At 38.9% G+C, this 25,787-nt stretch overlaps 2 protein-coding genes across 5 annotated transcripts in view; one reads left to right on the top strand and one right to left on the bottom strand.

Annotated features, from left to right (window-relative positions):
- Window positions 1-1,145: 1,145 nt before the first annotated feature.
- On the bottom strand, window positions 1,146-16,420 carry LOC139936732 (DCN1-like protein 5). 3 transcript variants are annotated; one of them, XM_071931629.1, is made up of 8 exons: window positions 16,307-16,420; window positions 12,344-12,488; window positions 10,227-10,399; window positions 8,463-8,756; window positions 7,644-7,752; window positions 4,362-4,466; window positions 3,695-3,797; window positions 1,146-3,148 (listed from the first exon to the last, which is right to left on the bottom strand). In XM_071931629.1, exons 3-8 carry the CDS (start codon window positions 10,295-10,297, stop codon window positions 3,096-3,098), a joined length of 735 nt encoding a protein of 244 aa, XP_071787730.1. In that variant the 5' UTR covers window positions 10,298-10,399; window positions 12,344-12,488; window positions 16,307-16,420; the 3' UTR covers window positions 1,146-3,095. The 3 variants fall into 3 exon arrangements, with proteins under 3 accessions (XP_071787730.1, XP_071787732.1, XP_071787731.1); XM_071931631.1 differs by having other exon boundaries at window positions 8,463-8,753; XM_071931630.1 differs by lacking the exons at window positions 12,344-12,488; window positions 16,307-16,420 and adding an exon at window positions 11,633-11,801.
- Window positions 16,421-16,537: 117 nt separating this feature from the next.
- The window catches only part of LOC139935666 (cytoplasmic dynein 2 heavy chain 1-like), a 73,716-nt gene continuing 64,466 nt past the window's right edge, over window positions 16,538-25,787 (top strand). For both annotated transcript variants that reach the window (XM_071930175.1, XM_071930174.1), the window contains exons 1-11: window positions 16,538-16,635; window positions 17,980-18,228; window positions 18,352-18,498; window positions 19,131-19,293; window positions 19,727-19,990; window positions 20,528-20,760; window positions 21,156-21,327; window positions 22,311-22,461; window positions 23,097-23,244; window positions 24,322-24,497; window positions 25,045-25,240. In XM_071930175.1, coding sequence (XP_071786276.1) covers window positions 18,028-18,228; window positions 18,352-18,498; window positions 19,131-19,293; window positions 19,727-19,990; window positions 20,528-20,760; window positions 21,156-21,327; window positions 22,311-22,461; window positions 23,097-23,244; window positions 24,322-24,497; window positions 25,045-25,240 — 1,851 coding nt within the window. In that variant the 5' untranslated portion in view covers window positions 16,538-16,635; window positions 17,980-18,027. The remainder of the gene's footprint in view (window positions 16,636-17,979; window positions 18,229-18,351; window positions 18,499-19,130; window positions 19,294-19,726; window positions 19,991-20,527; window positions 20,761-21,155; window positions 21,328-22,310; window positions 22,462-23,096; window positions 23,245-24,321; window positions 24,498-25,044; window positions 25,241-25,787) is intronic.

Genomic DNA, 25,787 nt, shown 5'->3' with positions numbered 1-25,787 from the left:
AGCATAACAATTGAGTGGAGTCTTATCCGGTAATCTGATTTTACAAAGCAAAGATTTTTTTTGCTTAAGCAGCTCTATGAAATTGGGCCCATGTGTAAATCACTTTTGAGTAGTGTTGGTTCTGAGAAGAACCGGTGGTTGACAACTCAACGTCTCGATCAGTATGCTCTGATCGTCTTCCGATGAATGCTGGACTCTCAGACCATACTGATATAAACGTCGAGTTCAGATCCACCGCTACTCCAAAGAGATTCATACATGGTGCCACCGCAAACCTCACCCAATTATACTCCCACCATCCAAAAGTTTGAAATCCTACATGTTTATGTAGTAGTAGCAATTTTAGCAGAGTTAAACAGCCTACTTAGCACTTGGTGGAAGAGTGTAACATGTTCAGAATTACTTCTACTCTATGTGTTTTGACCTGGGATTGCTTATTTAACTAACTCAAAATATGAGAAAAAAAATAGTAGAGCAGATATTTAGTTGGAGCTGAACCGCTGGTCAAATCTCTTAAATTATTTGTACGTTTGTTCATCTTTCTTCACAAAATTTACTTACAATCTGCAACGATTCTCACTTATTCCCTCTGACACATTCTGTACATCTTATTCCACTTTTAAGTCCAATTGTAACATGTTATTTGCCTTTATATTCTCCCCAACAACTTCATACAAGCTAAAAAAGAAAAAGGAACACCCCCCCCCCCCCCCGAACAATCACCCCAAACTTTTTTATGATTTAAAAGTGATTAATAGTTGTGTCTTCATTGCAAAAATCTTCATCAAACGTATGGCTGAAGTAATGATAAAAGAGTAAATACCCCCCCCCCAAAAAAAAAAAAAAAATACATCCCGTTTAGTACGCCCATCACAATGTCTTACAATCGACTGCATGCTCTTACAGAGAAACTCGGCAGGTTCCTTGAATTAGAATGAAAGCCAGGACCTGCAAATGTTTGAGCTACTAATCAATCCACTAGTCAGTGGCTACAGCAACATGCATTTTTAACCAGTATACCTGGAAGATGTGTGTACACACACACCTTTTAAGAACACGCAAATGGAAGTCAGATGAACCCAATTTTGTGTACATCTGCATCATTGTTTTGTCTTTCTTTCTTTCTTTTTTTTTTTTTTTTTTTTTGGGGGGGGGGGGGGGGCGGGGCGGCTGGGTATCATGAAAACAAATAGGTGACCAGTTCACATGCCCAAACATCCCATTGTGTAGCAAGTCTGACTCACCATGCTACTCTATGTTTCCCCCTACAAAACGGGACAAATGGTACTGGAATTCATGCAGGAAATCTCCCTTCTTCCTAGGGTTATTGTGTTATTCCTGATTCAAGTCATTCGTCCTTTTGTTGTACAAACAAGAACTCTGAGATGAACAGAATGCACGTTTTGTATATTCTTGCCTTCGGCTCACTGGGAGCCAGTACGCCATGGCTGATTACCAGCAAAGGCTTCTGGAAGTGAAAAAAGAAACCCAGGAAATTCTTGCGCCGAGTGGTTAATGGTGCAGGTCCACAACTCAGGAATCATGAACAATAGTTTGCTTCCAAAAAAGCACTACATACTCCATGCACCAAGACCTATACATAAAAACCCCCACAGGCAACTTGTGTAGTGATCCCAATATGTCTTAGGTATCACAAATATTGCAGAAATTAACTCAAATCTTATTGAGATGCAAGTTACTTATTTAAAGTGGTTCTTCATTGAGTAATGGTGTAGTGCAGTTATGAATGGCTATCTTACACCGTTATTAGTATCTACCCTATATACTGACAAGCTTTCTGTCATTATAGACTAGAATTGAAGTTAGTAGTGATAACCAGTCAGCCGTTTAAACATGAATACAAACTAATTCAAACATACTTTCACATTTTGATCGAAGCATGGTTCAACTCTCACAAGTTGCTTAATTCTGCTGCATTAAACTGATACCACACCAAATGTCTGCTAAAGCTAGTACAACTTGGGTTTCAACTTGGCTTTGCTGAGCAGTTGAGATTAATACAGTTAACATCAATCTTAGCCCCTGTGCAGTAACAACTTTGTGTCAAGTAAACTTCGAGAAGAATAACAGTTTTCCTGCATCACACAACCACACCATGTTTTAAAATGCTAACTTTGTGGTGAAATAATCTTAGCCAGCATTGATCAATTTAAATAAGTGAGAGAGAGAAAGAGAGTCCAGAAAATAAGTCTGTGTATGCTGTGGTGTAAATGGGAACGAGGCATGGCTACTAAGGACTACACTAATTTGTCACTTTGTGAATGTTATTTTCCACAACCATTGACAAATGTCGAGGGTACATCTTGTTTTATATACTATGTTAATGCTTACTGTATATGTCATAAAAAAAAGTCCGTACACAAAATGAGTTTGAATTAGTTAGCCTCCATGAACGTTTATGCTTTAACAGTGGTAACATTTACAATGCCAGAAATTAATTACATACATAACCCAAACCACTTGCAATTTAAAATTTTTAAGATGCTTTGGTTAAAAGTTTTTGTCATTTATAAACAATAGACAAATTATAAAAAATGGCCGACTGACATTTCAGGCTCAACATACTGCGATCCACTGCTTGTACTGCTGCATATTCATAAGATGTGATGAATATTTAACATTTAAATCCGCAAGGTACATGTAGCCTGTGATTTGGTTGATTCAGGTGGTCTGGTACTACAAGAGACAGCGAAGGTATCCACAAATAACACATACAAATTCCTGAGGCCTGATGAATATTCAGCATTTAGGTCAATAAGATCATGATGTGTGGTTTGTCAAGTGCTCTTGAACTAGTCCTTCATGACAACTATGCCCTTAATTATTCATAAACCCTAATGAATATTCATCGTTGAAGTCATCAGGTAAGTCTGTGAGTGGATACTTTGGTGGTCAGTTGCTATTAAGACACAGCTGGGATGATCCACTTAAGACAATTCATACATATTCATAAGGCATATTAAATATGTAAAAAGCTCACAAAATGAAAAGATCCGACTGGATGGTTTGTGTAGGCATTTCTATTTTTTATTGTAATTGGACAGCTTTGGAAAGGGGGAGGGGGCTTCCACCTACTATTGTTGTCTTACTCTCATCCATTCTACAAACTCATCCAGCATAACAGGCCCTGTGGGTGGAAGGAATAGAAACACACCAGGAATAAGAAGATAACACAGACACACATGTCTCACTTTACTTGTAGATAAGCCGCCATGTCATAATATGGGATTTGAGGCATTGCATGGTGAGGTATCAATATATTGGTTTGCGATAACACCATGTGTATATATAATTGCTAGGTAGATTATATTCTTTAAAGAAGTTGTCTTGCTTTATACTCTACTACCACAGAGTGGATTTTTCTGAATTGGGGATACTTCTCATTTCTGAATTTTCTTGTTTTACAAACAAACAAAAATGTGACGACATAAACTGTATTTTACATGTATTGCTGTGAATCGCAGTCGCCTTGATGAAATACCCACAAAATTGCATTTACATTATAGATCCTTTTGGTTGGTAAGCAGTTTGCAACAGCTAATACTAAACTCCAATTCTTTCCAATATTTGGGTCAAATTGTGAGGAGATATAAACCTGTTTTGCAGCTCTACGAAAATGAGCCTGCGGAATTAAGCTTTGAGAGTTATTTGAGAGATTGTTGTTTTTACTTACATGCACCATCCACATCATAGTTACTTAGGTCAGGTTTGATAGCTCGACTAAACTCCAATATATTGCACCACTGGTCCTTATTGATCACTTTATATTTGGAGTGCTGGATGAGAATGGGCAAAGAGGAGGAAGAAAACGAGAAAGAAATCATTATAAATCAAGGACTCTACTCTGGGGAACTTTATTTGTTGGAAGATATAATAATTTTAACTAATAAGAAAACTTTGATGTGTTTTTCACGGCATGCCTGTTCAGTGGACAGAGTGGTGGTGAATGACAGTTCCAACACTAACTTGATAAATGAATCTGTGCTTTTAAGAGTCATGACTTGCGATAGACCCCTCGCATAACGCAAAACGCTACAAGGACGCTGAGGTCACGCACACATTACAAACAAAGAACCACTATCATGGTGAGGGCACTTTTTGGCCCCAGTGAGGGTGCTTTTCGAGCATACATGTATGACGTCATATGCAAGTGGTCCTCTTACTGCAAGATGAAGTCGTAGTCGTATTGCTAGGTGGTACAAATTCACATTGATCTTGTAAAGTTACAGTGTTTTCTTTGTGTCTTTTGTTTGAGACCATTGTTTATTCATTCATTAGATGGAAGGATTTTGGATGGGTTTAGTAAATAGATGCCGATCCAAGATTTGCATTTTACTTACGTCCAGAAATTGTTGAAATGAGTTGAATAGTACCCACTGTCTACCAAGGAGGAGGGCTAACATTTCTTTGGAGGTTTCTAGATCCAGGCTCCGCTGATCTTTGTCCTGTTTCAATCAATTAAGAACATGTCATAAATGGCTTTGGGTAATTCATCAACTTCCTTCTTATCCTTAAAAATATGGTACAACTTTGAATTTGAAAAGGGTTGCATTTTATTTCATTTGGTATAACGATAACCGAGCTAACCTGTGAACATTTGGCACAATATTTGCTCAACCTTTGGCATCTTCTGAATGTTTGTGGTATCATCTCTTGGCTAATGTTTTATATATCTTTATTTTATTCTGACCTTACATGAGACTTGTTTAATGGAAAAAACTAATAAGGTCTTGACTAAAACTCATCATGAAACAGTAAAAACTGTTTGGACCAATAATTGATTCGACATCATCTTTGTTTGTGCCTTGTGTCACAAGTTGTTAAACCATGTCACAAATCCAACCCCTTTCTGTTTTGAACTAAACAATAATTCAACGGGCAGAGCAACTTTGATGTTTCATAGCCCACAATGTCCGAAACATATATTTGTGCTTAGCACAAGTGGGTCACCACCTCAAGTTTCACATATTGATGCATACGTTTACACAGTTTGCGACTAGTTTCATGCTAAGCAAGCAAATCTGTTGCACAATATTTCTGGCTGAGCAGCTCTCTACTTTAAAACCAGATCTGATCTACATGTTTTCCAAAAAGGTCATTGAATTATATCATAGCTAATGTGGATAATTGTGTTATAAATATCTACGAGAGACCAAACACACTTCCAAAATTTAAACAAATATTTCCAGGAAGTTTGAATGCTCAGGGGATGAATCACAGACGAGTCCAACTGATGTGGAGACAAAAAACAGTCCATAAATTATTCTCGTAATTTCTTGTGGGAAACGCTGCATTACTTTCTATTACTTGTGTTGAAGGTCCGGACAAAATGATTGAACAATTGGTAAATTATCAATGAATTAACTCTACTGCTGTTTGATAAATTTGCACTCCAACTCTTGCATACTGTTTCAGCTTAAAGGCAGTGGACACTATTGGTAATTACCTAAAACAATTATTAGCATAAAACCTATCTTGGTGCATGTAATGGGGAGAGGTTGATGGTATAAAAGAGGTCGTTCACACGCCGTACTAAAGTTGGTCTAAGTCCACTTAGACCGGTTCGGGTTCAACTTTTGTGCGTGTGAACGCAAATAAAGTTAGACCGGATCGGGTTTAAACCCCAAAACTTAAACCGTCCAGCGAGGCGGTCTAAGTCTAAACCGGTTCGGGTTTATCTTTTAACACTGCGTGTGGACAGAATGACATCCGGTTTTAACTCACAACGGACGACCCATTGTGTGGTTCAATGCACACGCCCGGGACCCGGAGTGCTTGTATACGGTTTCTGTTGCCTCTGATGCTGAAAAGCACCGAGTATTTATATTACTTTCTTGCCGCTTACCGAGTTGGCGAAACCCTCTCGATCGGTGTACAGTTTAACACAGGCCCACGCCCATGAGTTATTAAATTCTGAAACAAAATTATATTTTCCAAGCTTCTTTTGTTGAGTGTCCTACAATAAATTGAAACTGTTTTTTCATGCGTATACTACGAGCGCAGCGAAGAGGCATATTTTGTAATGTTTCTCACATGTACAGCGCTGCCATCCCATAGTGATCACTCTCTGATATCCCATAGTTATCCATCACCGATCCCGTGGATGTGCCTTTCTATTGCCGTCACCGTTACTAGCGTGCTGTACTGCCAATCTAGGAGAATGAACTGCAGTGGGCGCGAGGCTGTGTGTAGGGGAAATTCCCTATGCCAGCAATGACCACGTTGTTGGGAAGTTGGGAAAATACTGCAAAGTACATGTATTTACGTAACTTGCACGTGTGTAGTTGTGTTTATGAACGAATCGGAATAAAAATCGCGGCACCAGCTTTTGAGAGACCGCAACTTCCAATCGATTGAAGTACAAACTAAAAGTATTTATTAAATCGGAAACGGTGGTATAAAACAAAACACAAAAATGAAACGTGTTCTGTTTCAGGGAATATGGACAATATTTTGGTGAGTTTTCTCGGCGGTTTGTATCAATATTTTGTTTGTTAAAAAAAATAATTTCGAGTCGTGTTCATGTTTGTTTTAAGTGCCCATATCCTCCCAACGGTAAAACTGTTACCGCTTTCGATTGAGCCATTTGTATCCATTAATTATGCCCTGTCTGATCATCCAGGGCATGGGGCACTCAGTATCTCGGCATACTCGGTGCGTGAATCTGATGAATAAAACCGGATGTTAGAGCAACGGGGTCGCGTCTACTTTGACCTCTTAAAACCGAAGATAAACCGGATCGGGTTTAACTCTGTGCTGTCTGAACGCAATGGGTTTTTATTTTTACGACCACCCCCCGCTGCTCGTAAAAGTTAGACCGGTTCGGGTCTAAGTTAGTACGCTGTCTGAACATACCCAATCATTGTGAGAAACGGCTCCCTCTGAAGTGCCATAGTTTTCGAGAGAGTTAATTTTCCTCTAATTTGATTTCGAGACCTCAAATTTAGAACTTGAGGTCTCGAAATCAACCATCTAATCGCACACAACTTCGTGTGACAAGGGTGTTTTTTTCTTTCATTATTATCTCGCAAGTTCGATGACTGATTGAGCTCAAATTTTTACAGGTTTGTTATTTTATGCACATGTTGAGATACACCAACTGTGAAGGCTAGTCTTTGGCAATTACCAATAGTGTCCACTGCCTTTAAGTGGCAAATGAATCCCAACTTTCAATTAAATCTCAACCATAAATATTGAGATAAATTAAACAGGATATCCTAAAATAGCTATCCCAACTGTTATAATATTTTTACATGTAGTATTGGTGCATTTCACTAACGTTCTTTAAACTATTTTGAGTTCTTACCAACATCCTCTAAGCAAGACTACTTATTTGTTTAAATCTTTAAATCTAGATAGTAAGCAAAACAACTAAACTAAACAAATTGTTAGTAGCGACCCATTCTAATTTGTTCTTGCACCCATGATTGTTACTGCAAAACATATTTCTGAAGATTCTGTTTTGATAAAACCATGATTTCTTCAACATGCACCATTTTTTATTCAAATTGTGTTCCATAAAAATCTTCACTAAAAGACCCACCACTCAAAAAAAAAATAATAATAATATCAATAATGGAAATTTATATAAAAATTCAAAACTATATTAGAGTAAAGCTTACCCTTGCAAAGTCAAATGCGTATCTGTATATTTTCTTGAAGGTTGGTGCATCATTAAGCAGTGTGCGTAGGTAATCCATTTTGCCTTGAAGCTTCCTGGGGTTGTCCACTCTGCAGAAATGAGAGGAGACAGTGGTTAAGAGGGCTTTGGGTGCGACCCAATCTTTTCTGTCTCTTCCTCAAGGTGAAAATGGGCAATAAGCTACTTTCATGTAAAACAGTATCAAATATGACCTTGATCTTCATGCAATGTGATTACAGCAAAGTCAGGATGCTCTACAGCAGGATGCAAAGCGTGTATTTATCTTCTGATTATACCCCGCCCCCCCCTCAACCCACCCCCTCTTTGGGAATGAGGGGTGCAGGTAGAAAGTGCAGGCGTGTAGGAATGGACTTTGCAAAAGTTTCACATCTCAAAAAGTTCACAGTGAGTAGGGATTTATGTCATGGCCAAAAACTTGATCTCGATCGGTTGAGTTAGTCTTAGAAAAGCGTTTGTGACTGTTTTTTTATAAAATGCATATGGTTAGAAAGATGTTTTAAAAGTAGAATACAATGATCCACACAAATGTGCCTCTAAACTGCGTGATTCCCTTTTACTTTGCGAACTAACACGGTCGGCCATTTATGGGAGTCAAAAATTTAAAGGAAAACCACACAATTTCGAGTGATACTTGTGTGGATCATTATATTCTACTTTTAAAATAAACTTTCCAATCATGTGCATTTTATAATAAACGGTTACAAACGCTTTTCAAAGACCAACTCGTCCGATCCAAGGCAACGTGTTAAGTAGTACACTGGATCCTGAGTATACTCACTGTAGTTTCATCATTCCCATCATCCATTCCTGCAATGAGAAGAAGCCCATTTGATCAGCCTCCAGTTTCCAGGCCAGCACCAACATGACGATGTTCTCAGGCTCCACCCCAATGTCTTCACAGAACTTCTCCATACCCTCGGGACCCATTAGGTCCTCTGACTGCTCTGTGTACTCTAGGAACCATGTTTGACAGCGTTTGGAGGAAAAGGAGCTCTCTTGGTTGATGGAGGTCTGGTTGTGGTTGTTGTGGTGGTGGTGGTGATGGTGGTGACGATGGTGGGAAGAATTGCTACTACACAGAAAGGATTATAAACAGAACTATCTGGTATTATTCGTGGTTAAATACCTATTCATAAATACCTCAGACAGTTTCGCTATTCCTATTGGTGGAGAGCGCGTCACGTGGGGGTGTTTAAACGGTTGATAATAACCAGCTGGAGCTCTGTTTATAGCCTGTTGTTTTCGGCTACTACGCGCTAGTCTTGGTGCAAGATGTTTCTCGTTACGGGCGATGCTGGCGCAGTCGGTGAGTTGGCCGTGCAGTGTGTGAAAGGAAAACGAGAACTTCTTGCACCAAGACTATGCGCACGGACGGATCCGAAAACTGACGTCTCAGTCATAACAATGCAACAAACGGACGTTGTGTACAGAGCTCAAGCACGTCAGAAAACAGATAAGTAGTTCAGAAGTAGTCAGAAAACATAAAAGAGTAGTGAATAGTTCTTAAACTGCCAATTAAGAACTTGTCGCTCCCCTTTTATTCCCTTTTTAATTTTGAGTGGTGTTATCTTGCTATTGTTACAAGAAGTATTATTTTATTCGCTTGAGACAGATGCACTGTATTCTGTAAAGGTTAAGAGTTAGGGATCTTTACTCCTCTATAACATTGAAGCATGGAAGTCTCCTCAGTTGTTTGCCTTGCTTTTAATATTCCTCCCACAGACGGCAGCAGATATGCAAATTTTACTTATGGTCTGTATTTTCATTGAATTGCCTTCAGGTATTGTAAAAACCATTCCCCTTTAACTATTCAATAAATCTGAAAGCAGCCTGAAGACCATGAACAAATATTTCAATCAGTTCATTTGAAACATACCTAGCCAATGCTATCAATCAGACTATTTAGTTTTGGTGGACAGCTACCAGGACGTAGCCAGCCTGGAATGACACAAAGGTCGTTGTCTCTGTTGCCCCTGGGCCCAATTTCAATAAGCTGCTTAAGCAGAAAATACTGCTTAAAAAATCCCTGCTTAGCAATAACAAGCTTGATACCAGTCACAAAAAGCACATGTTACATGGTATTTTGGCTGGTAACCTTATTTTGGTAAGTAAAATTTTTTTTTTTTAATTTTTTTTTTAGCTTTTTGTGCCCAAGCAGCTCTGTGAAAGTTAGGCCCTGGTCTTGGCCGTGGTGCCCCTTCAAAAGTTTTCCCATTGACTTCAAGAGTTTCCAATGGCAATGCTCTTTGCAAAACGAAAATGGCATTGTCCCCATAAAGATGAAATTTCAAGCCTGGTGTATGTTGGTCTGCCATTTTCAGTTTCTGGTACCCATACTCCTTAAAAAAAATGCCATGCCCAATATACAGATAAGTCCCTAAATTGGTCAAACACTAAAAACGATGTGTGACCAGTTTCTAACTCTCCTCACAAGTTTTGTGCTTTTAAACTTACTGCACTACCCAAAACTGACTTCCCTTCTAGCCTACAATTGGGGACAGTGCTTCAATATTGTTGAGAAGTTAAACCAATGTGTTTTTACCTTGACTTTGACTTCTTCATCTTTGTCTCTTCTTCAGCTTGCGCTAGTTTCCGTTTACGGCGTGGGGGCATGTCTACGTTGCAGGGAAGGAATAAGGACGGGGTAGATAGAGTTGTCTCCCTGATGTGGTGGCCAGATTCTTGTGTTGATGGTTTCAGACCGGCACTCAAACTCTGCAGGTCAGTCATGATGGAATATAGTAAGGAGATCAGAATGAGATTGGAGTTAATGCTTGCAATACATGAATGGAGGTACGGTTGACACTGGTCAAGATTCCAAAACCATACATACATGTACTCCATATACTCATATCAGTGAATTCCCCATCCAGTGTCTTGTTTCAATCAATTGGTTTACTTTTATCCACTTATAACACAATGTTGCAGCTTTTAAACACGTTCCCGTTCGGTACTAGAGTCTCTGTATGATGTTAATATGGAAATGAAAACAGTGTACACGAAACCTGGTGTAGAATTAAGTACATAGTCTGGACTATAAGAAGGAAGTGTTACACATTCCCTTCTGCAGGGAAACTGTTGACATTCGAGGAGGCAGAGTAAAGGAACGGTAAATGGAAGATATGATCTCAATTACTACACGTACACAGGAGCTAGTCACAGAGGACGTGGGGTCCTCTTGCTAATGATCTTGGCCCCTAACAAACTGTAAACTAACGAGAGTGTTGACACATCAGTTTATCAAAACTTCCCCCTTCTCTCTGTACATGATCCCTTCTGGAGCCTTGAGGTTCAAGTGACTACTTAATACCAATTTGACTGTACCTCAGGACTGATTAGAAGAAACTTTACTGCCACTGCTGTAATCAGTATTAATACTCTGGGGGTAGGGGAGGGGGTAACTGGGGGTAAATCATGGTTCAATGACTAAAGGATGACCTTTCTTTCAAATAACATTTTACGGCAGCATTGAGAATGCAACCTGTTTCTCGCTTACCCCATTAGTTATTATGTTGCCCATTTTTCTATCTAGCGCCTTGATATTAATTTCAATCTAAAACTATTCCAGTAAAAAAAAAAAATCATACAAGGCAAAATTTGTATTAACCTATTCCCTACTAACAATTACTATATATCCAAGAACAAACACGAACGCATCCACAGTAAAGAAATATAATCATATAGGAGATAAGCATAGCTGTTAAACCATAATCAGTGATTATTTCACTGCTATTGTTTATATGTTGTGGTGCTGTAACTAAATTACTTGCATTTATAATGAGTTGCCTATTGCTAATGATATTGAACTGGTCTCTTGTAACAAACTTAAAGGTTTAGAAAGCAGTTAGGTTAGGGTCTGAAATCCCCTGACATTTTTGTGCAGGATTTCCAAAAGCAATGAGCAACATTACTAATAACGTAAGCGAATCTGAATGTCTTTTTCCTCACCAAACGAGTGAAACACTGAGGTAGTGCAGACTGCCGCAGTTAGGTTAGGGTCTGAAATCCCCTGACATTTTTGTGCAGGATTTCCAAAAGCAATGAGCAACATTACTAATAACGTAAGCGAATCTGAATGTCTTTTTTCTCACCAAACGAGTGAAACACTGAGGTAGTGCAGACTGCCGCAGTTAGGTTAGGGTTTGAAATCCCCAGACATTTTTGTGCAGGATTTCCAAAAGCAATGAGCAACATTACTAATAACGTAAGTGAATCTGAATGTCTTTTTCCTCACCAAACGAGTGAAACACTGAGGTAGTGCAGACTGCCGCAGTTAGGTTAGGGTCTTAAATCCCCTGACATTTTTGTGCAGGATTTCCAAAAGGAATGAGCAACATTAATAATAACGTAAGTGAATCTGAATGTCTTTTTCCTCACCAAACGAGTGAAACACTGAGGTAGTGCAGACTGCCCAGTTAGGTTAGGGTCTGAAATCCCCTGACATTTTTGTGCAGGATTTCCAAAAGCAATGAGCAACATTACTAATAACCTAAGCGAATCTGAATGTCTTTTTTCTCACCAAACGAGTGAAACACTGAGGTGCAGACAGCCGCAGTTAGGTTAGGGTCTGAAATCCCCTGACATTTTTGTGCAGGATTTCCAAAAGCAATGAGCAACATAACTAATAACGTAAGCGAATCTGAATGTCTTTTTCCTCACCAAACGAGTGAAACACTGAGGTAGTGCAGACTGTCGCAGAGGTATACTACCGGTTGGCTGCTCCAGGGTTAGCTCCAGTGTTGGCTACTGGGACGGCCTGGGAGAAGTATGGATAGGCATGCAGTACCCTCCTTAATGACCACACCTATTAAACATAGGGAAATAAATGTTGATGAATTGGAGTAAACAAAAGAAAAGGATTATAGGCCTATATAGCATAAAAAGAACCCAAATTTCCTCTGAAATTTTTAGCCTGTTTTTAAATTACCAAACAGCATTTACAGTGTTGAAAGAGAAGAGCACATTGTACGTCATCAGTGCTGAAGTCGAGTTCCCATTATCCGAGAGACTGAGTCCCTGTTTTCAAAGTCGGAATCCAAGGGGCAGGGGGAGTACAAGGGGGAGGGGGAAGTTGAAGGGGGGTGGGAGGGGGAATCTTGAGTTTGAGTCCTTGTTTGGTCTGATGGATGATGGGGGACACATTAACACAGGACACTAGTATTAAAAGTGTGCATGCAGTGTATAATGCTACTAGAAAACATTTGTTTTCAAAACGAGTTCCAAAGTCAATTAAAGAGCCAATCATCCAGAGTTGTATCTACTTTAGGACAGATAATGCGTACTGTATACAGCAGTCCTGTTATGATGGGTTTCAAGGGCACCAGATGGGCCACAATGTACTCAGAATTAGCCTATTTTAAGAGACTTATCATGATTGAATACACATCTGCACACAACCACTGAACATTGTACAAGGTTAATGAAATGTGCACATTTTGTAATAGACATGCTATAGAGCTCAACACACAGTAAATCCAAAGCACTGAGAGGACAAAACAAATTACTCTGCATTATGTTACAGGATTCAACCTTTGTTTTGGGCTCTATTTTGATTAATTTGAATAACAAGAACCAGTTTCAAGCCATTGCGGGCGTTAATGCAATTTGGCAGGTTAACCTCTTCTATGGAATGAATTTTCTGTTTTGTTGTAAATATGTGTATTAAAAGCAGATTTATGAAGGTAATTGGACTTACAAATGTACATAGTGAAACCACTTTAAGATGATATCGAAGCAGTCTAATTTTCCCCGAACCTTACAATTATTTTTAATATTTCTGGTTTATGAAACCAAGGACACCTCACAAGTGGAACTTTTAGCCATAATGTATAAACACAAGGTGCTAATCATGAATAACTGAGCATTTACCACAAGCCCAATATAACAATGATGGGAACAGGGACCAGGTCTGTTGTCCTCTAGTAGCTCAAAATGTGAACTTGTAACTACTTTGATAGTAGTCAATGTATCCACTAATAAGAGGCAAGGCTACCAACTTGACCAAACCCCTAAATTAATCTGCCATGTCTGCTGCCCTCTTATGGAAACTAACGGTCATGTTTACAGCTTGTGAGTAAACATATTCCCAACAAGGGTTTTTTGTGCATGTGGGAGGGGGGGGGGGAGGGATGTGCTCAGTGAACCCCCTACCTCATTGCCTCTGTGGTTCCATCTAAGACAGTGATTCACGGCCACGCATACTTCCTCATGTTAAACAAACCAGATGATAAACTCCCCGTGAAGCTATACAGGAAATCCCCTCACTACAGTACACTACATCAGTTGACAAATTGCTTAGTGCATTAGCTCGGAAGCATTCAGTTCGCTGACTAGCTGCCTGAGAGAGGTCTATGCTATTACTGTCACATGGGTAGTTTATTATAGACAGTAGGTGGGCAAGAAATGGGGAGAAACCTGCAAGATCACAACTGAGTACCCTACAATACTGTGTATTGTTTTGAAGTTGTAAAAAAGCACCAGGCCTGATTGGTGTCCTCAAGATGCTCCAAAAGAAATTTACAATTTCCTTAGATTGCCCTCTACCAAGGAGAAAATGCCTTGGTGTCCTTGCCCTTTCAAAAAACGAAGCATACATATCTGGGGTAATGCTTTCCCAAATGAAAAAAAAGGTTATGAGTTGTAAATATTGCATTCAAGTCTAGACAATTTTGTTTGCTACACAACCAATTTAATTTAATTAGCAATATAAAGTAGTTTCTATGTGATTCAAACACAGTAGAACATTGACAGACACTACAGGGGTCGATTTCACAAAGAGTTAGGACTAGTCCTAGGAGATATACAAATTGTATGGATGGTCCTAAGTTAGGACGAGTAACTGGTCCTAACTCGAGATAAGACTAGTCCTAACTCTTTGTGAAATCCACCCCTGGACCATGTTCGTAGTGGCGGTTCAGTAAAGTGATGCAGCGGCGCCCCGAACAAAGACAAATTCCAATATGGTGTCCAGAAACAGTGAACCAGTGAAGTGCGCCCTCTTTTGACATTTTGGTTTCACCATGAGTTGACAAGCAATCATTCAAATAAAAAGTATGATAAAACAATAAAATTGTTGGTTAAAGAAACAAGAGATGCCTGATCATCACCATTTGACTCGCTAGCCTTTTATGTACAGACGACTATTTCCTGCTATTGTTATCACGTGCTCGTTACATTATATTCTGATCTTTCTGATAGGTTTAGCTATAAAAAGTAAATCCTGTGTTGTGTGTCCTGTCCTAATAAATTGCTACACATATTATTGGGAGAAAAAAACTGTATAAAACTTATAATTATGGTGTCAATTGTGCCAAGACAAATCAGGGTTACAGTAACTATCGTTAATATTTCTTTGTTTACAACATGACAAAAATGTGTATCACTCTAAACTTTCTGTTGGATTACATATATTGAACCTGTTCACACAAATAAACAAAGGAAACTTTTTCCATTATTTTATTTAAATACATAGTAACCTTTGAAAAAACAGCAAGCTTGCTTGTTATTTTAGGAGTGATTTTTCATAACCCACTACTCAACTTCCACAGTAGTCTATGAATATGACCTTCCATCTAGACCTTTTTGTAAATACCCATTGCACACAAGCACTAACTGTTAAATGAGGTGCTGGTCTAACTAAGGATCAAACTTAGTTAGACCAGCATGCACCTCATTCAACGCCTACAGCGTGTGTACCGAGTATTTGCAATAAGGTCTATGGTTATGATCATCTTGAGGATTGAATAGGCATAAAGCCCCGTTCATATACCTCATGCGAATATGAATGCGCTGCAAATTTAATGCAAGTTTGACATCACAACTCTCTTTACGCTGCGGATATTTGCAAGAGTTGAGTACATTTTTCTGACGAATTTCTTCTAACGTCAACATTCAGATCGCATTCGCAGGATGTATGAACCGAGCGCAACTCATTCAGAATCAGTAATCACAAAAATGATTCCCAAATTATACTGCATAAATTTTCTTATCACCATCATGATCACCACCATCAATAATCTTGCGATCGTCCATTCAAAACCGAAGCAACACAACTACAACTAGGCCTACAGCAGGTCTGTGATTAGTGAATAAGAAATTAAATGCTGAAAAGGTATAATTAAATTATTCAACAAATAACGACCGTGACATGCAATGGAGGAAGAAATTGATTGAGGTAGCCTCCCCCCCCCCCCCCCCCCAAATTATGCAGTTTCAGTTTGGTAATGACAATTGATTAATAATGGGAAAATTCACATTTAATGTTGGAACAGGGAAGAATTTCAGCATTTTTATAAAACGACAAATTTTTCAGAAACACAAAACTACACAGGGTGTCTGTGTGGGGAATATGGCAATGGCATTGTAAGAAGGGCAAGGCGGTCACCTCGACCGCTCGACCTACACCGTACATACACGCAGCTACACCGGCAAATCCCCCAACCTGTATGCATCATACGTGCTCTACAGCAGGCAGGACGAGCAGCTGGCAAAGTCAACACTCGTCAATGACCGATTGGTGGCGCAGACAAATCAACTCGGAAAATGTCATATTTTCACCTCTTTTTCGGTTTTATTTTTTGTTAGAATAATCCATATTTACAAAACATATATTGTTCTACTCACATGCAAATTATCTTCCGATGGGTAAACCCTTAAGAATGATGAAAATTCTCCTAAAAATCAATGAAAAAATGCGTGAAATTCACCACTGACAATCGCCATGTCCGTGGTGCAGAGCATGCGCTGTGCAATCCATTAAGTACTTGCGAGAAACGTCATCTGTGATTGGTTGAATATTTCCCTGGCCCCTTTTCAGCCAATGAGAATGCTTCTTAAATGAGCAGAGTCAGACATGTCAAATTCCTGTGAATCAAAGCCGACGGGGGAATGAAATGCTGTCAGCAGGCGACGGAAGTATTTAAAAGCAGCTACTTTTTACAAGATTATTCAAGGTAAACATGTGTTTCATTGTTTAAGATATTTGTAAATCACGTTAACAACAAAGATTGGCTTATGCAGTGACTGCAAGTGTATGCATTTAGGAATTTTGACCACCTAGAAACGCAACGCCATGTGCATAACAACGGGTTTGTACACATTTTTCCATTACGAATTTTGCCGTGTGCACTGAAACGTGCTGAAAACAATGCCGATTGATTTGCATGAAGTTGTTTAGTTTTGCACCATTTTCACAATATTTTATGGGTCTTATGTCTTGTTAAGATAACTTGGTCATGTTATTAATTCAAAGTTAAGTTTTTAGGGCACAGAAACAGAACTATAAATACTCTTCCATAACCCATGTCTTCACTATTTTTATTTTTATTTTCTAATTTTCAATAAAATTATATCATCAGTTTGCCAACGTCTTGTTTGTTGTTAACTTAATAGTTCCATCATTAAAGTGCAATGGGCTGTTGGTATGTTGAGGTCACCAAAAACAGCTATCGACCATCCAGTTAGCTGCCTCCTTGACCTTCCCTCTTTTAAAAAGGTTTATCGCGAATAGCAAAATATCAAGAGAGGGCGCTGTTGAACCCACACAAAGGTATAGGCGTTGCGTGCGCGAGTCGTAGAAACTGCATAGAAACCGCCCCATATTCTATCCCACAATGCATTGCATTTCTGAATAGCGATAAACCTTATAAATTGGTCCAATCCACTCCATATTCCAAGGATATGTCCGGATTGGACCTTCACCTTGGATTCCAAGGATACGGAATGATTGGAGCAGTTTATGGTGCTACCTTGGACCTAGACTAGTTACAATAATTGTAATGCTCGGGCGAGGGTCGAAGACCCAAGTTCTTCCCTCAGTGGATCGTTAAATTATTGTAACTACCAACATTGACCAATTGTCTCAATAATGTTTTGAGAGTTTGACATCATTATGTAAAAGGCGTCTAGGCCTATACTATGTTGTAATGCTGTAATGAACTCTCCTGCCTTTTTGCCAGAGCCCCATACAAACAAGCATCAGGAAGTGTGATGATCTTTCAAATAGAAACTCATGTTTTCCCTCCAAATATTCGCAGGACAGTTGCTTTTAACGAACGTCATAGTTCTAGGAGTAGACAGTTGCCACTTACCATCATTGCCTCTTGCTGAGAGTGCATCAAAACAATTTTGTGCATGCTGGTGTTGGTGCAATTAAGCTGACAGTCACTGACACATTTACCAATCATTTGCGCCATGATTTTTTACTGATCGTTATGCACCCTGACATTAAATCTTAAAAAATAATTATTCTTTTGAACGCTGAGCCCTAATCTTGCTTTTGTTTTTTTTATCTCCAGATAATGAATTAATACAGCTAAAGATCAGAAGAATAAATCTTCAGCAGAATGCCGTCAGCGGACGAGCGTAAGGATTTTCTCCTTAACAGCTGTGCATCTTTCTTTGGTCTATCATCTGAAGATGGTGCCATTTCACAGCTGTTTAATGCCAGGGAGCTCAACACATTCCTTGATGATGGAAATTGCTCAGTGCTGTCTGCAAGGCTTAACAGTCTTGGGAACAATCGTCAAGTACATCTCAAGAATAAGGTGATTAGACTAATTAAATGTATTTGAACTTGTAAAACTTGACACCTGTTATACTAGTTACCACAACATGAGAACAACATAAAATAACCAATGTTATATTTTTCCCCTAATTATTGCCTACAGGTGGATCCTAGTGAGACAGGAGAGAAGGTTCTTTGTTTCTACAAAGTCCGTCCCAGTGTCATATCTAAAGAGAACATTCATTCAGATGTATATTCACTGTCTATGCTGGATTCCCCATGCAGTGCTTTATATCAAGCCATTGAAAAGGTAATTTTCATTAACACATCATATTTGGTTCAGACCATACACCGCTTGAAGACATGTATACAAGAAAACAATTTCAGGACCTGCAAGTGGAATAAAGGTCTGGAATAAGGGAGAAATCCGAGTTAAAGGGAGGTTCCGTGCATAAATTCCAGTACCCTGTGTCCGTCTTTGTACAGGAAATGAAGTGTAGCACCGCATGTGCCAGAACGTTACACACTTTACTATGGAATGTCTGGGCATGTTAGCGCTTTGCCCTCGATCATATTGTACCAATAAAATAGTCCTAGTGTGTACACACGTCTGCCCATGTCGTCCTATAGACATTTTCAAAGCGGGTTTATCAGGTTTTTTCGTTTCTGTCTCTGTGAAAATTGTGTGTGTGTACATTTCACCTGGCAGCTTGTGGGCCTGAATAAATAGAACATGAATTGCTTGTATTTTCAAAATGATGTAGCAAACTGGAAAGATAGATGTAGGGCTGTTTGTTTATGTTCATTACCAGGCAATCATTCAGGAAGCAACTTGGCAATTTATTCCAACAATTTTATGTTTACTCATTTAAAAAAAGTAGTCTATCACCTCATATTGACTAACACTGTGTACTGCCCTGTCTGTTTTCCATCTTTGTGTAGGTATATGCACCATTGCTGATTAAGGATGAGAAGTGGAGTCGAACCATGGACCCTAAGCTGCAAAGCTTGCTGAGTGAATTCCAGGCTGGTCTGCAGAGTCTTGTTAGAAAGATTGACCCCTCTCAGGCTGGCAAGATGGTCAAAGATGATAACAGTTTTGCAGGTCTGTGTTAACAACTTGACTGTCAAGGATAATAATGTATAATATTCTGTTATAATAGATGTTCAAATTTGCATCGGGATGAAGAATATTAATTTTGGTTTTACCCATACAACGATGTGTGTTAGCACTGTATACTGTGAACAAAAAGTCACAGGCATTTTACTCGGGTAGGATTAGAACCCACGACCTTTGCAATTCTAGAGCAGTTTCTTACCAACTTGAACACTGAGCATTTTTCTAGGCTAGTTGGTAAATTAAAAATTGCTATTATTGATAATTGATTATTTAGTAGTGAACAAGGACTTTCACACATTACAAAAACAATTTCAGTTGCTGATTTGAATAAAACCCACATTATTATAACCTTAGGCCAAGAGGTTTGAGCAAATCGGAAATAACTTATTCCACAACCATGGTTGATTTTATTCTTCAGGAATCCTGACTCCCAGTGATGAGTTTCAGTACTGGGCAGAAGTTGCAGTGTCGGGCACCAATGTAGACACTAAAGAACGAGCCCAGCTTTTTCAACAATACTTTGAGCCAATCACAAGAGACTACAGCAACCTTGATGTCTTATCCTTAGCTGAGGGTATAGACCTTGTAGAGACAACTCAAGATGCTGTAGATGATGTCTGGAAGCAGGGAGAGTTTGAAGTGTACCCTGAAAAGAGGATGAAACATCTGCTGGAAGTGATGGGTACGTTTGGAATTCATTTTATGCTTTTATGTAGCGGGGGCCCAATTTCATGGCTCTGCTTACCATGCTGACGTCAAGCGTATTTCACGGGTTACAGGGAATTTTGGCTCGTGTGCGTGTGTACTCCATTTTACTAGTATTGACCAAATTCACCTGACATCATCATCAGAATAATCTTGGATGCACCATTTTGGTGGTCAATGTCACTGTGCGTTATTCAGTGAAGTGCGCATTTTAGGCAACGCAGCGTTTACACGTAAACCTATTGACCACCAAAATGGTGAGCGTGGCACAGTGTGACGTGCGTGCAAGGGGTCAATAGGCATTATACGCTTACACATCTATCGCGCAGAAATTCAGCGCTTGGGCACGTAAACAGAGAATGGTGATTGAAAGCGCAGAATTGAGTGTAGGGTGGCAGTCTGTAGGAACAAATTAGATTTTTATGTGGAGCCCATTATAATCAGTTGAGTAGATTTATAACTTTAAAAAACAATCTGTAGTTTTTCTTTCAAATTTCTTTCATTCAATTTTCAGGAAGTTCCCTTGGCCGGTTTGCCCAAAGGAAACTAAGTGACTTCAAAATTTGGCAAGACCCTTATCACAAAGTCAAAGAAGCTCTTCGTCAGGCAATTGCAATCTGTGACAAGTGGGTGACATCCTGTGAGAAATTGACGGATCAGTTCTGGAAGAGGGACCCTATTCACCCCTGGAAGAGCTCCAAATTTGCCCCTGAAGGCTTGATCCAGCTCTCTGCCAGACTTCAGGAGGTAGGTAGTTGACTTTAATATGAAGTTATCTTTAACACCTCATTTCAACATTTTAAATTTGTTTAGGTTTCTTGAAAATTGAAGATTATGTTTGCAAAGAAGAAATTATTCTAACCTTAATGAAGGGTATAAATTTACTGGGAGACTTTTGGACGGTCCTTTTTCACAGTTTTCTCCTGCTAGGACCTACGCGCACAAAACTGAGCATATGCGCCAGAATCTCAAGTCTCCCTATGACAGGTTCTTTCTCAAAATGCTTTTAAAAAAATACCATTGAAAGCCGCTGTAGGCTTCTAACCAAGTAAGGTTTTATGGCCTTTAACTTCAAGAGTGCTTACCAAACGAATACCTTCCCTTCTTAAAGTCTCTTGATTTTGAATTTTATTCAATGACAGATTGCCACTTTGAGGACAGTCCATGAGCAGCTAGTCCGTCTACTCTCCACTGGTGAACAGCATGAACTACGTACAGCTGACGCCTTCACCCCATTTGCAGGACTCAATGCCTTGCAGTACAATCCCTACACAGAGCCAATATGGCGAGCAGCAGTAACTCAGTACCACAGAGGTGAGTAGATTCTTTGTCATGATGTTAAGTTTCATTAAAGGCACTGGGGTCGCTTTCACAAAAAGTTAGGACTAGTCCTAAGAGATATCAAAACGTATAGCTAGTCTTAAGTTAGGACGAGTAACTCATCCTAAGTCTAGATAAGACTAGTCTTAACTCTTTGTGAAATCCACCCCTGGACACCTTTGGTTATTGTCAACGACCAGTATTCTCACTTGATGTATACAAACATATGCATGAAATAGCAATACTGTGATTTTGTTTTACTCAATTGGTCTTCAAAGTTGCAAAAGGTTAACACCTTTACGTGTTCATCACTGACTAAAGACTTTACAAGAATGTTTGGGATGGCCTGTGTGCAACAAATCTGTCGATTGAGCGACAAATAAAATGAATGCAGAGTTGACCCAATGCTATGGTACGCCTTTGGTCATCTCGTTGAGTCACAGAAGTCATTTTGATTTCTGCAGAGTCAACCCAACGCTATATTTAGCCTTTTTTTCATTTTGTTTAGTCACAGAATTCATTTTGTACTCAACAAACTGAAAATAATAATAATAATAATAATAATAATAATAATAATAATAATAATAATAATAATAATAATAATAATAATAATAATAATAATAATAATAATTACGAAAACTTATATAACGCCAAAGTCCGCTTAAAAGACGCTCAAGGCGCTTCACATAGATACAATTTAAGAAAAAAAAACAAAGGCTAAAAAGAACTAATCTAAGGAGCTAATCTAAAAAACTAGTGCCTTTAAGAACTAATTTTTTAAAACTAATCTTAAAAAACCCCACTATATTTCAAAATTGGTATTGATGCAACTTGCGAATGGAATTCTTGGGTTTCTATCCATACGGGAAGTCAAAACAAAAACCCCCACAATCTATTTGGGTAGGAAATGTTAAACTGCATCCCTGTATCGTGGAGAAAACAATAACAATAATTTGACAATAACAATTTTTTCTTAGCCATGGCGCCAGCTGAACAGCGTATTGCAGGCAAGCTACGAAGCCAACTCAGGAATTTAGAGGCAAGCCCCCAGCAGCTTCTTCGGGAATTCCTGAAAAACAAAGAACTAGTGAGCAGGGAGAGTGTCCGTAAAGAGCTTGTATCAGAAAGGTGAGTTAATAGTACAAATGCTTCAAGGATGCTTTTTTTTAAATTTTATTAATTATGGATTGTTTTGTTCCCTTGTAATGTTCCACTTAAAAGCACTAGATTCTATTGGTAATTGCTCAAAATAATTGTTAGCATAAAAACTTAATTGTTAGCGATTAATGGAGAGATGTTGATAGTTTAAAACATTGTGAGAAACAAGTAATGTCGTTTTCGAGAAAGAAGTTATTTCTCGCTAAAATTTCAGAATTTGATTTTGAGGTCTCGAATTCAAGCATCTGAAAGCACACAACTTTGTGTCACAAGGTTTTTTTTTCTCCATTATTATTTTGCAACTTCGACGACCAATTGAGTTCAAATTTTCACAGGTTTGTTATTTTATGCATATGTTGAGATACACCAAGTGAGAAGACTGGTCTATGACAATTACCGAAGGTGTGCAGTGTCTTTAAAAATCCTCTATTGTAAGGTTCACTCCCTATGATTAAAAACAAATTCAATTTCAAGAATATTTTATGATTTGGGGTTAAACAAAGAAATTTACTGGAGTGGGATTGGAACCAAATACCTCTGGATTGACATAACACTTTATATATTTCTTTGTTGTTTTATACATGTCTTTGTGGTATATTTTTCAGGGAAACGCTTCTCGGTCAGCTCCTGGTGTACCTCAAGTCGATCAAAGATGACTTTAATATCCGAATTAGTGATACAGGACCTCCAACAGGCAAGAACTTACCAGAAGTTGTCAATAACATTGTGTGGGTTAGGCAACTTGAAGCCAAGGTAAAACAATGGTTTGCTTTATGTGTTTTTCCTTTGTTCAGTCCAGGGTCCAATTTCATAGAGCTGCTTAAGCACAAAACATAGCTAAGCACAATAAAATTATGCTTACCAGAATAAGGTTACCAGCCAAACTGCCGTGTCAAATGTACAGTTTATGTCTGGTATCTTGCTCATTTCTGCTAAGCAGAAAATTGTTGAACAATTTTTTCTGCATGGAAGCACCACTATGAAATAGGGCCTTGCTCATTACATAAATTATTTTAAAGAGGAAGGGAAATGACCATTTCAATTTTGTGGTGTACTGATTTTCCAAAAGATAGAGTCCTGATGTGATTGGGGGGGGGGGGGGGGGAAGGTGCCTCTAATCTCATGTTAAAATGGTGTAAATTGGCATTGCATTCGATAAAGTACATAATTTAGTAACCCAAAATATGGCTATTAACATGAAGTTTATAAAATTAAAACGGTTACATATAAAAGACCTAACCCAATTATTCCTTAGAGAGGAAACCTGCTAATGTTCACAAAATGCAAGCAAGAGATGGAATATTGGAGCGAGCATACCTCAATGTCTATTTATCAGGGTTAATCTAAAAGTCAATTTATCAAGGTTCACCTTTCTCCTGACGACGATTGGAGCATACTGATTGAAATGTTGAGTAGTTAACCATCGGTTCTTTTCGAAACAAACACTACTCAAAAAGAGATTTTCACATGATGTAACCACAAGCCTCTCTTAGTTATAGACCCATTGCGTATGACGTCACACTCTCAAGAAGTAGGCAGATCATTGGACAATAGCCAATCTCTGTGCATAAAAACGTACCTGTAGTGTTTCGCATTATGCAAGGGGGAGCTATTGATTTCTTACACAATGTAGAACACACCTCTAAACAATGCGCGAATTTTGGGTGTGAACTCTCATTTGTGCATGTTTGTATACGATTTTGACAGCCAAAATGACACCCAGGATAGGCACATGTGAGTATGCTGCGTGTATTGCAAGGGGTCTATATTTCCACCTAGCAAAGTTTCAAATCCTACCAAAGGTTAATCTTATTTGTGTATTGGTTGTAGGTGGAGGAAACCTCAAGTGTTGCCGAGGCCCTCTTGAATGATCTCTCTGGATTCAACCGCTTCAGGAGGAGTGCTGCCGATCTTGTGGATGAGCTCAGGAATTGGAGGCAGGATCAATTTGACAGCTGGTCACGTGAAATACAAGCTGACATCGAGGACCCACATAAGCCACTAAGGTACTCGGTTTACATTAGCCTTTTTGAGATATGGTGAACACAATATACAACCACATATTACTTACAGATTTACCCAAACCACACAGTGCACAAATATAATAGTGTCCACCATACCAAAAGGGCTTATTATATGGCCCATGGAAGGATTTTACAAATTGTGTGTGTATTTTATGAAATTTTAAAATTATCAATATAAACCACAAGGGAAACTGACTGGGTAAATTTTGAAATGATTTTGGGGTTGAACAAAGAATTTACTAGAGTGGGATTCGAACCAACGACCTCCGGATTAACGTGCCGGCGCTCTACCAACTGAGCTATCTAGCCCTATATTGGCGGTGTCCCTATCTAGTCAATTCTTTGTTCAACCCCCAAATCAAATTTTAAAATTGCATCCTTTCGTTACTAATACTTGATTGTTTGTGTGTCACCTAATTCACGTCGGTGTAAATTATGAAGCAGGCTTTCTGTTTATTTTCAATAATTTCTACCAAAAAATCTCACCAAGTCCATTACACTTCAAATAAGATGGTTGTTGAATCCACAGCTTACAGATGAGTGGTCGTCTAATGGAGTTTAACACCAAGAATAATGAACTAGTAGTGTCCTACAGTGAGCGTCTAGTGACTCTGATACGTGAAGTCAGGCAGCTACAGGCGTTAGGTTACCCAGTGGCTGCTAAGATTCAACACACGGCAGCCATTGCTCAGAAGTTCTACAAACATGGGGTCATTCTCAAACAGGTAAATTATTTAAATACATGGAAATTTGCGTCGAGGATAACAAATATGAATTTTTGGTTTTACCCATCAGGGGTCGAAATTGCCACTAGCCCGCTAGCCCGGGACTACCAGATTTACAGCCGGGCTACTCATTTTTCCAGTTTGATAGCCCGACGGGCTAGTGGAAAAATAATGCAAAAATCATCATCACAAACAATAAAGAACTATATTATTGGTGTATTGTAAAGTTTGAGCCGTGACGCGAGACATAATGTGTCTTTCGGGCTACCAAATTCTAATCAGGGCTACTAAAAATTATTGGTCACTAGCCCTGCTGACTACCATGGAAATACACTTAATTTCGACCCCTGCCCATATTACACCGATGTGTATTAGCACTGTATACTCGGTACTAACCCGAGCTCTGTGAAAAAAATCACAGACATTACTCGAGTGGGATTCGAACCCACGACCTTTGCAATTTTAGAGCATTGTCTTACCAACTAGACAGGTGAACTGTGTTTTTTGGTTTTACAAAAGCATTGTATACTCAGTACTTTTCCTCATG

The sequence above is a fragment of the Asterias amurensis genome, chromosome 4 (genome assembly GCF_032118995.1).
Source record: "Asterias amurensis chromosome 4, ASM3211899v1".
In the NCBI taxonomy this organism is placed as follows: Eukaryota; Metazoa; Echinodermata; class Asteroidea; order Forcipulatida; family Asteriidae; genus Asterias; species Asterias amurensis.
This window is presented reverse-complemented; position numbering and strand designations above follow the sequence as displayed.

What these genes read in the sequence shown, in the direction of transcription:
- LOC139936732 (XM_071931629.1), bottom strand. Translation starts at nt 10,297, where the DNA reads ATGCCCCCACGCCGTAAACGGAAACTAGCGCAAGCTGAAGAAGAGACA. An exon ending in CATTTCAACAATTTCTGGAC is followed by an intron (nt 3,798 to 4,361) that starts GTAAGTAAAATG and finishes ATTCTCATCCAG; the next exon opens with CACTCCAAATATAAAGTGAT. An exon ending in CTATGATGTGGATGGTGCAT is followed by an intron (nt 3,149 to 3,694) that starts GTAAGTAAAAAC and finishes TTCCACCCACAG; the next exon opens with GGCCTGTTATGCTGGATGAG.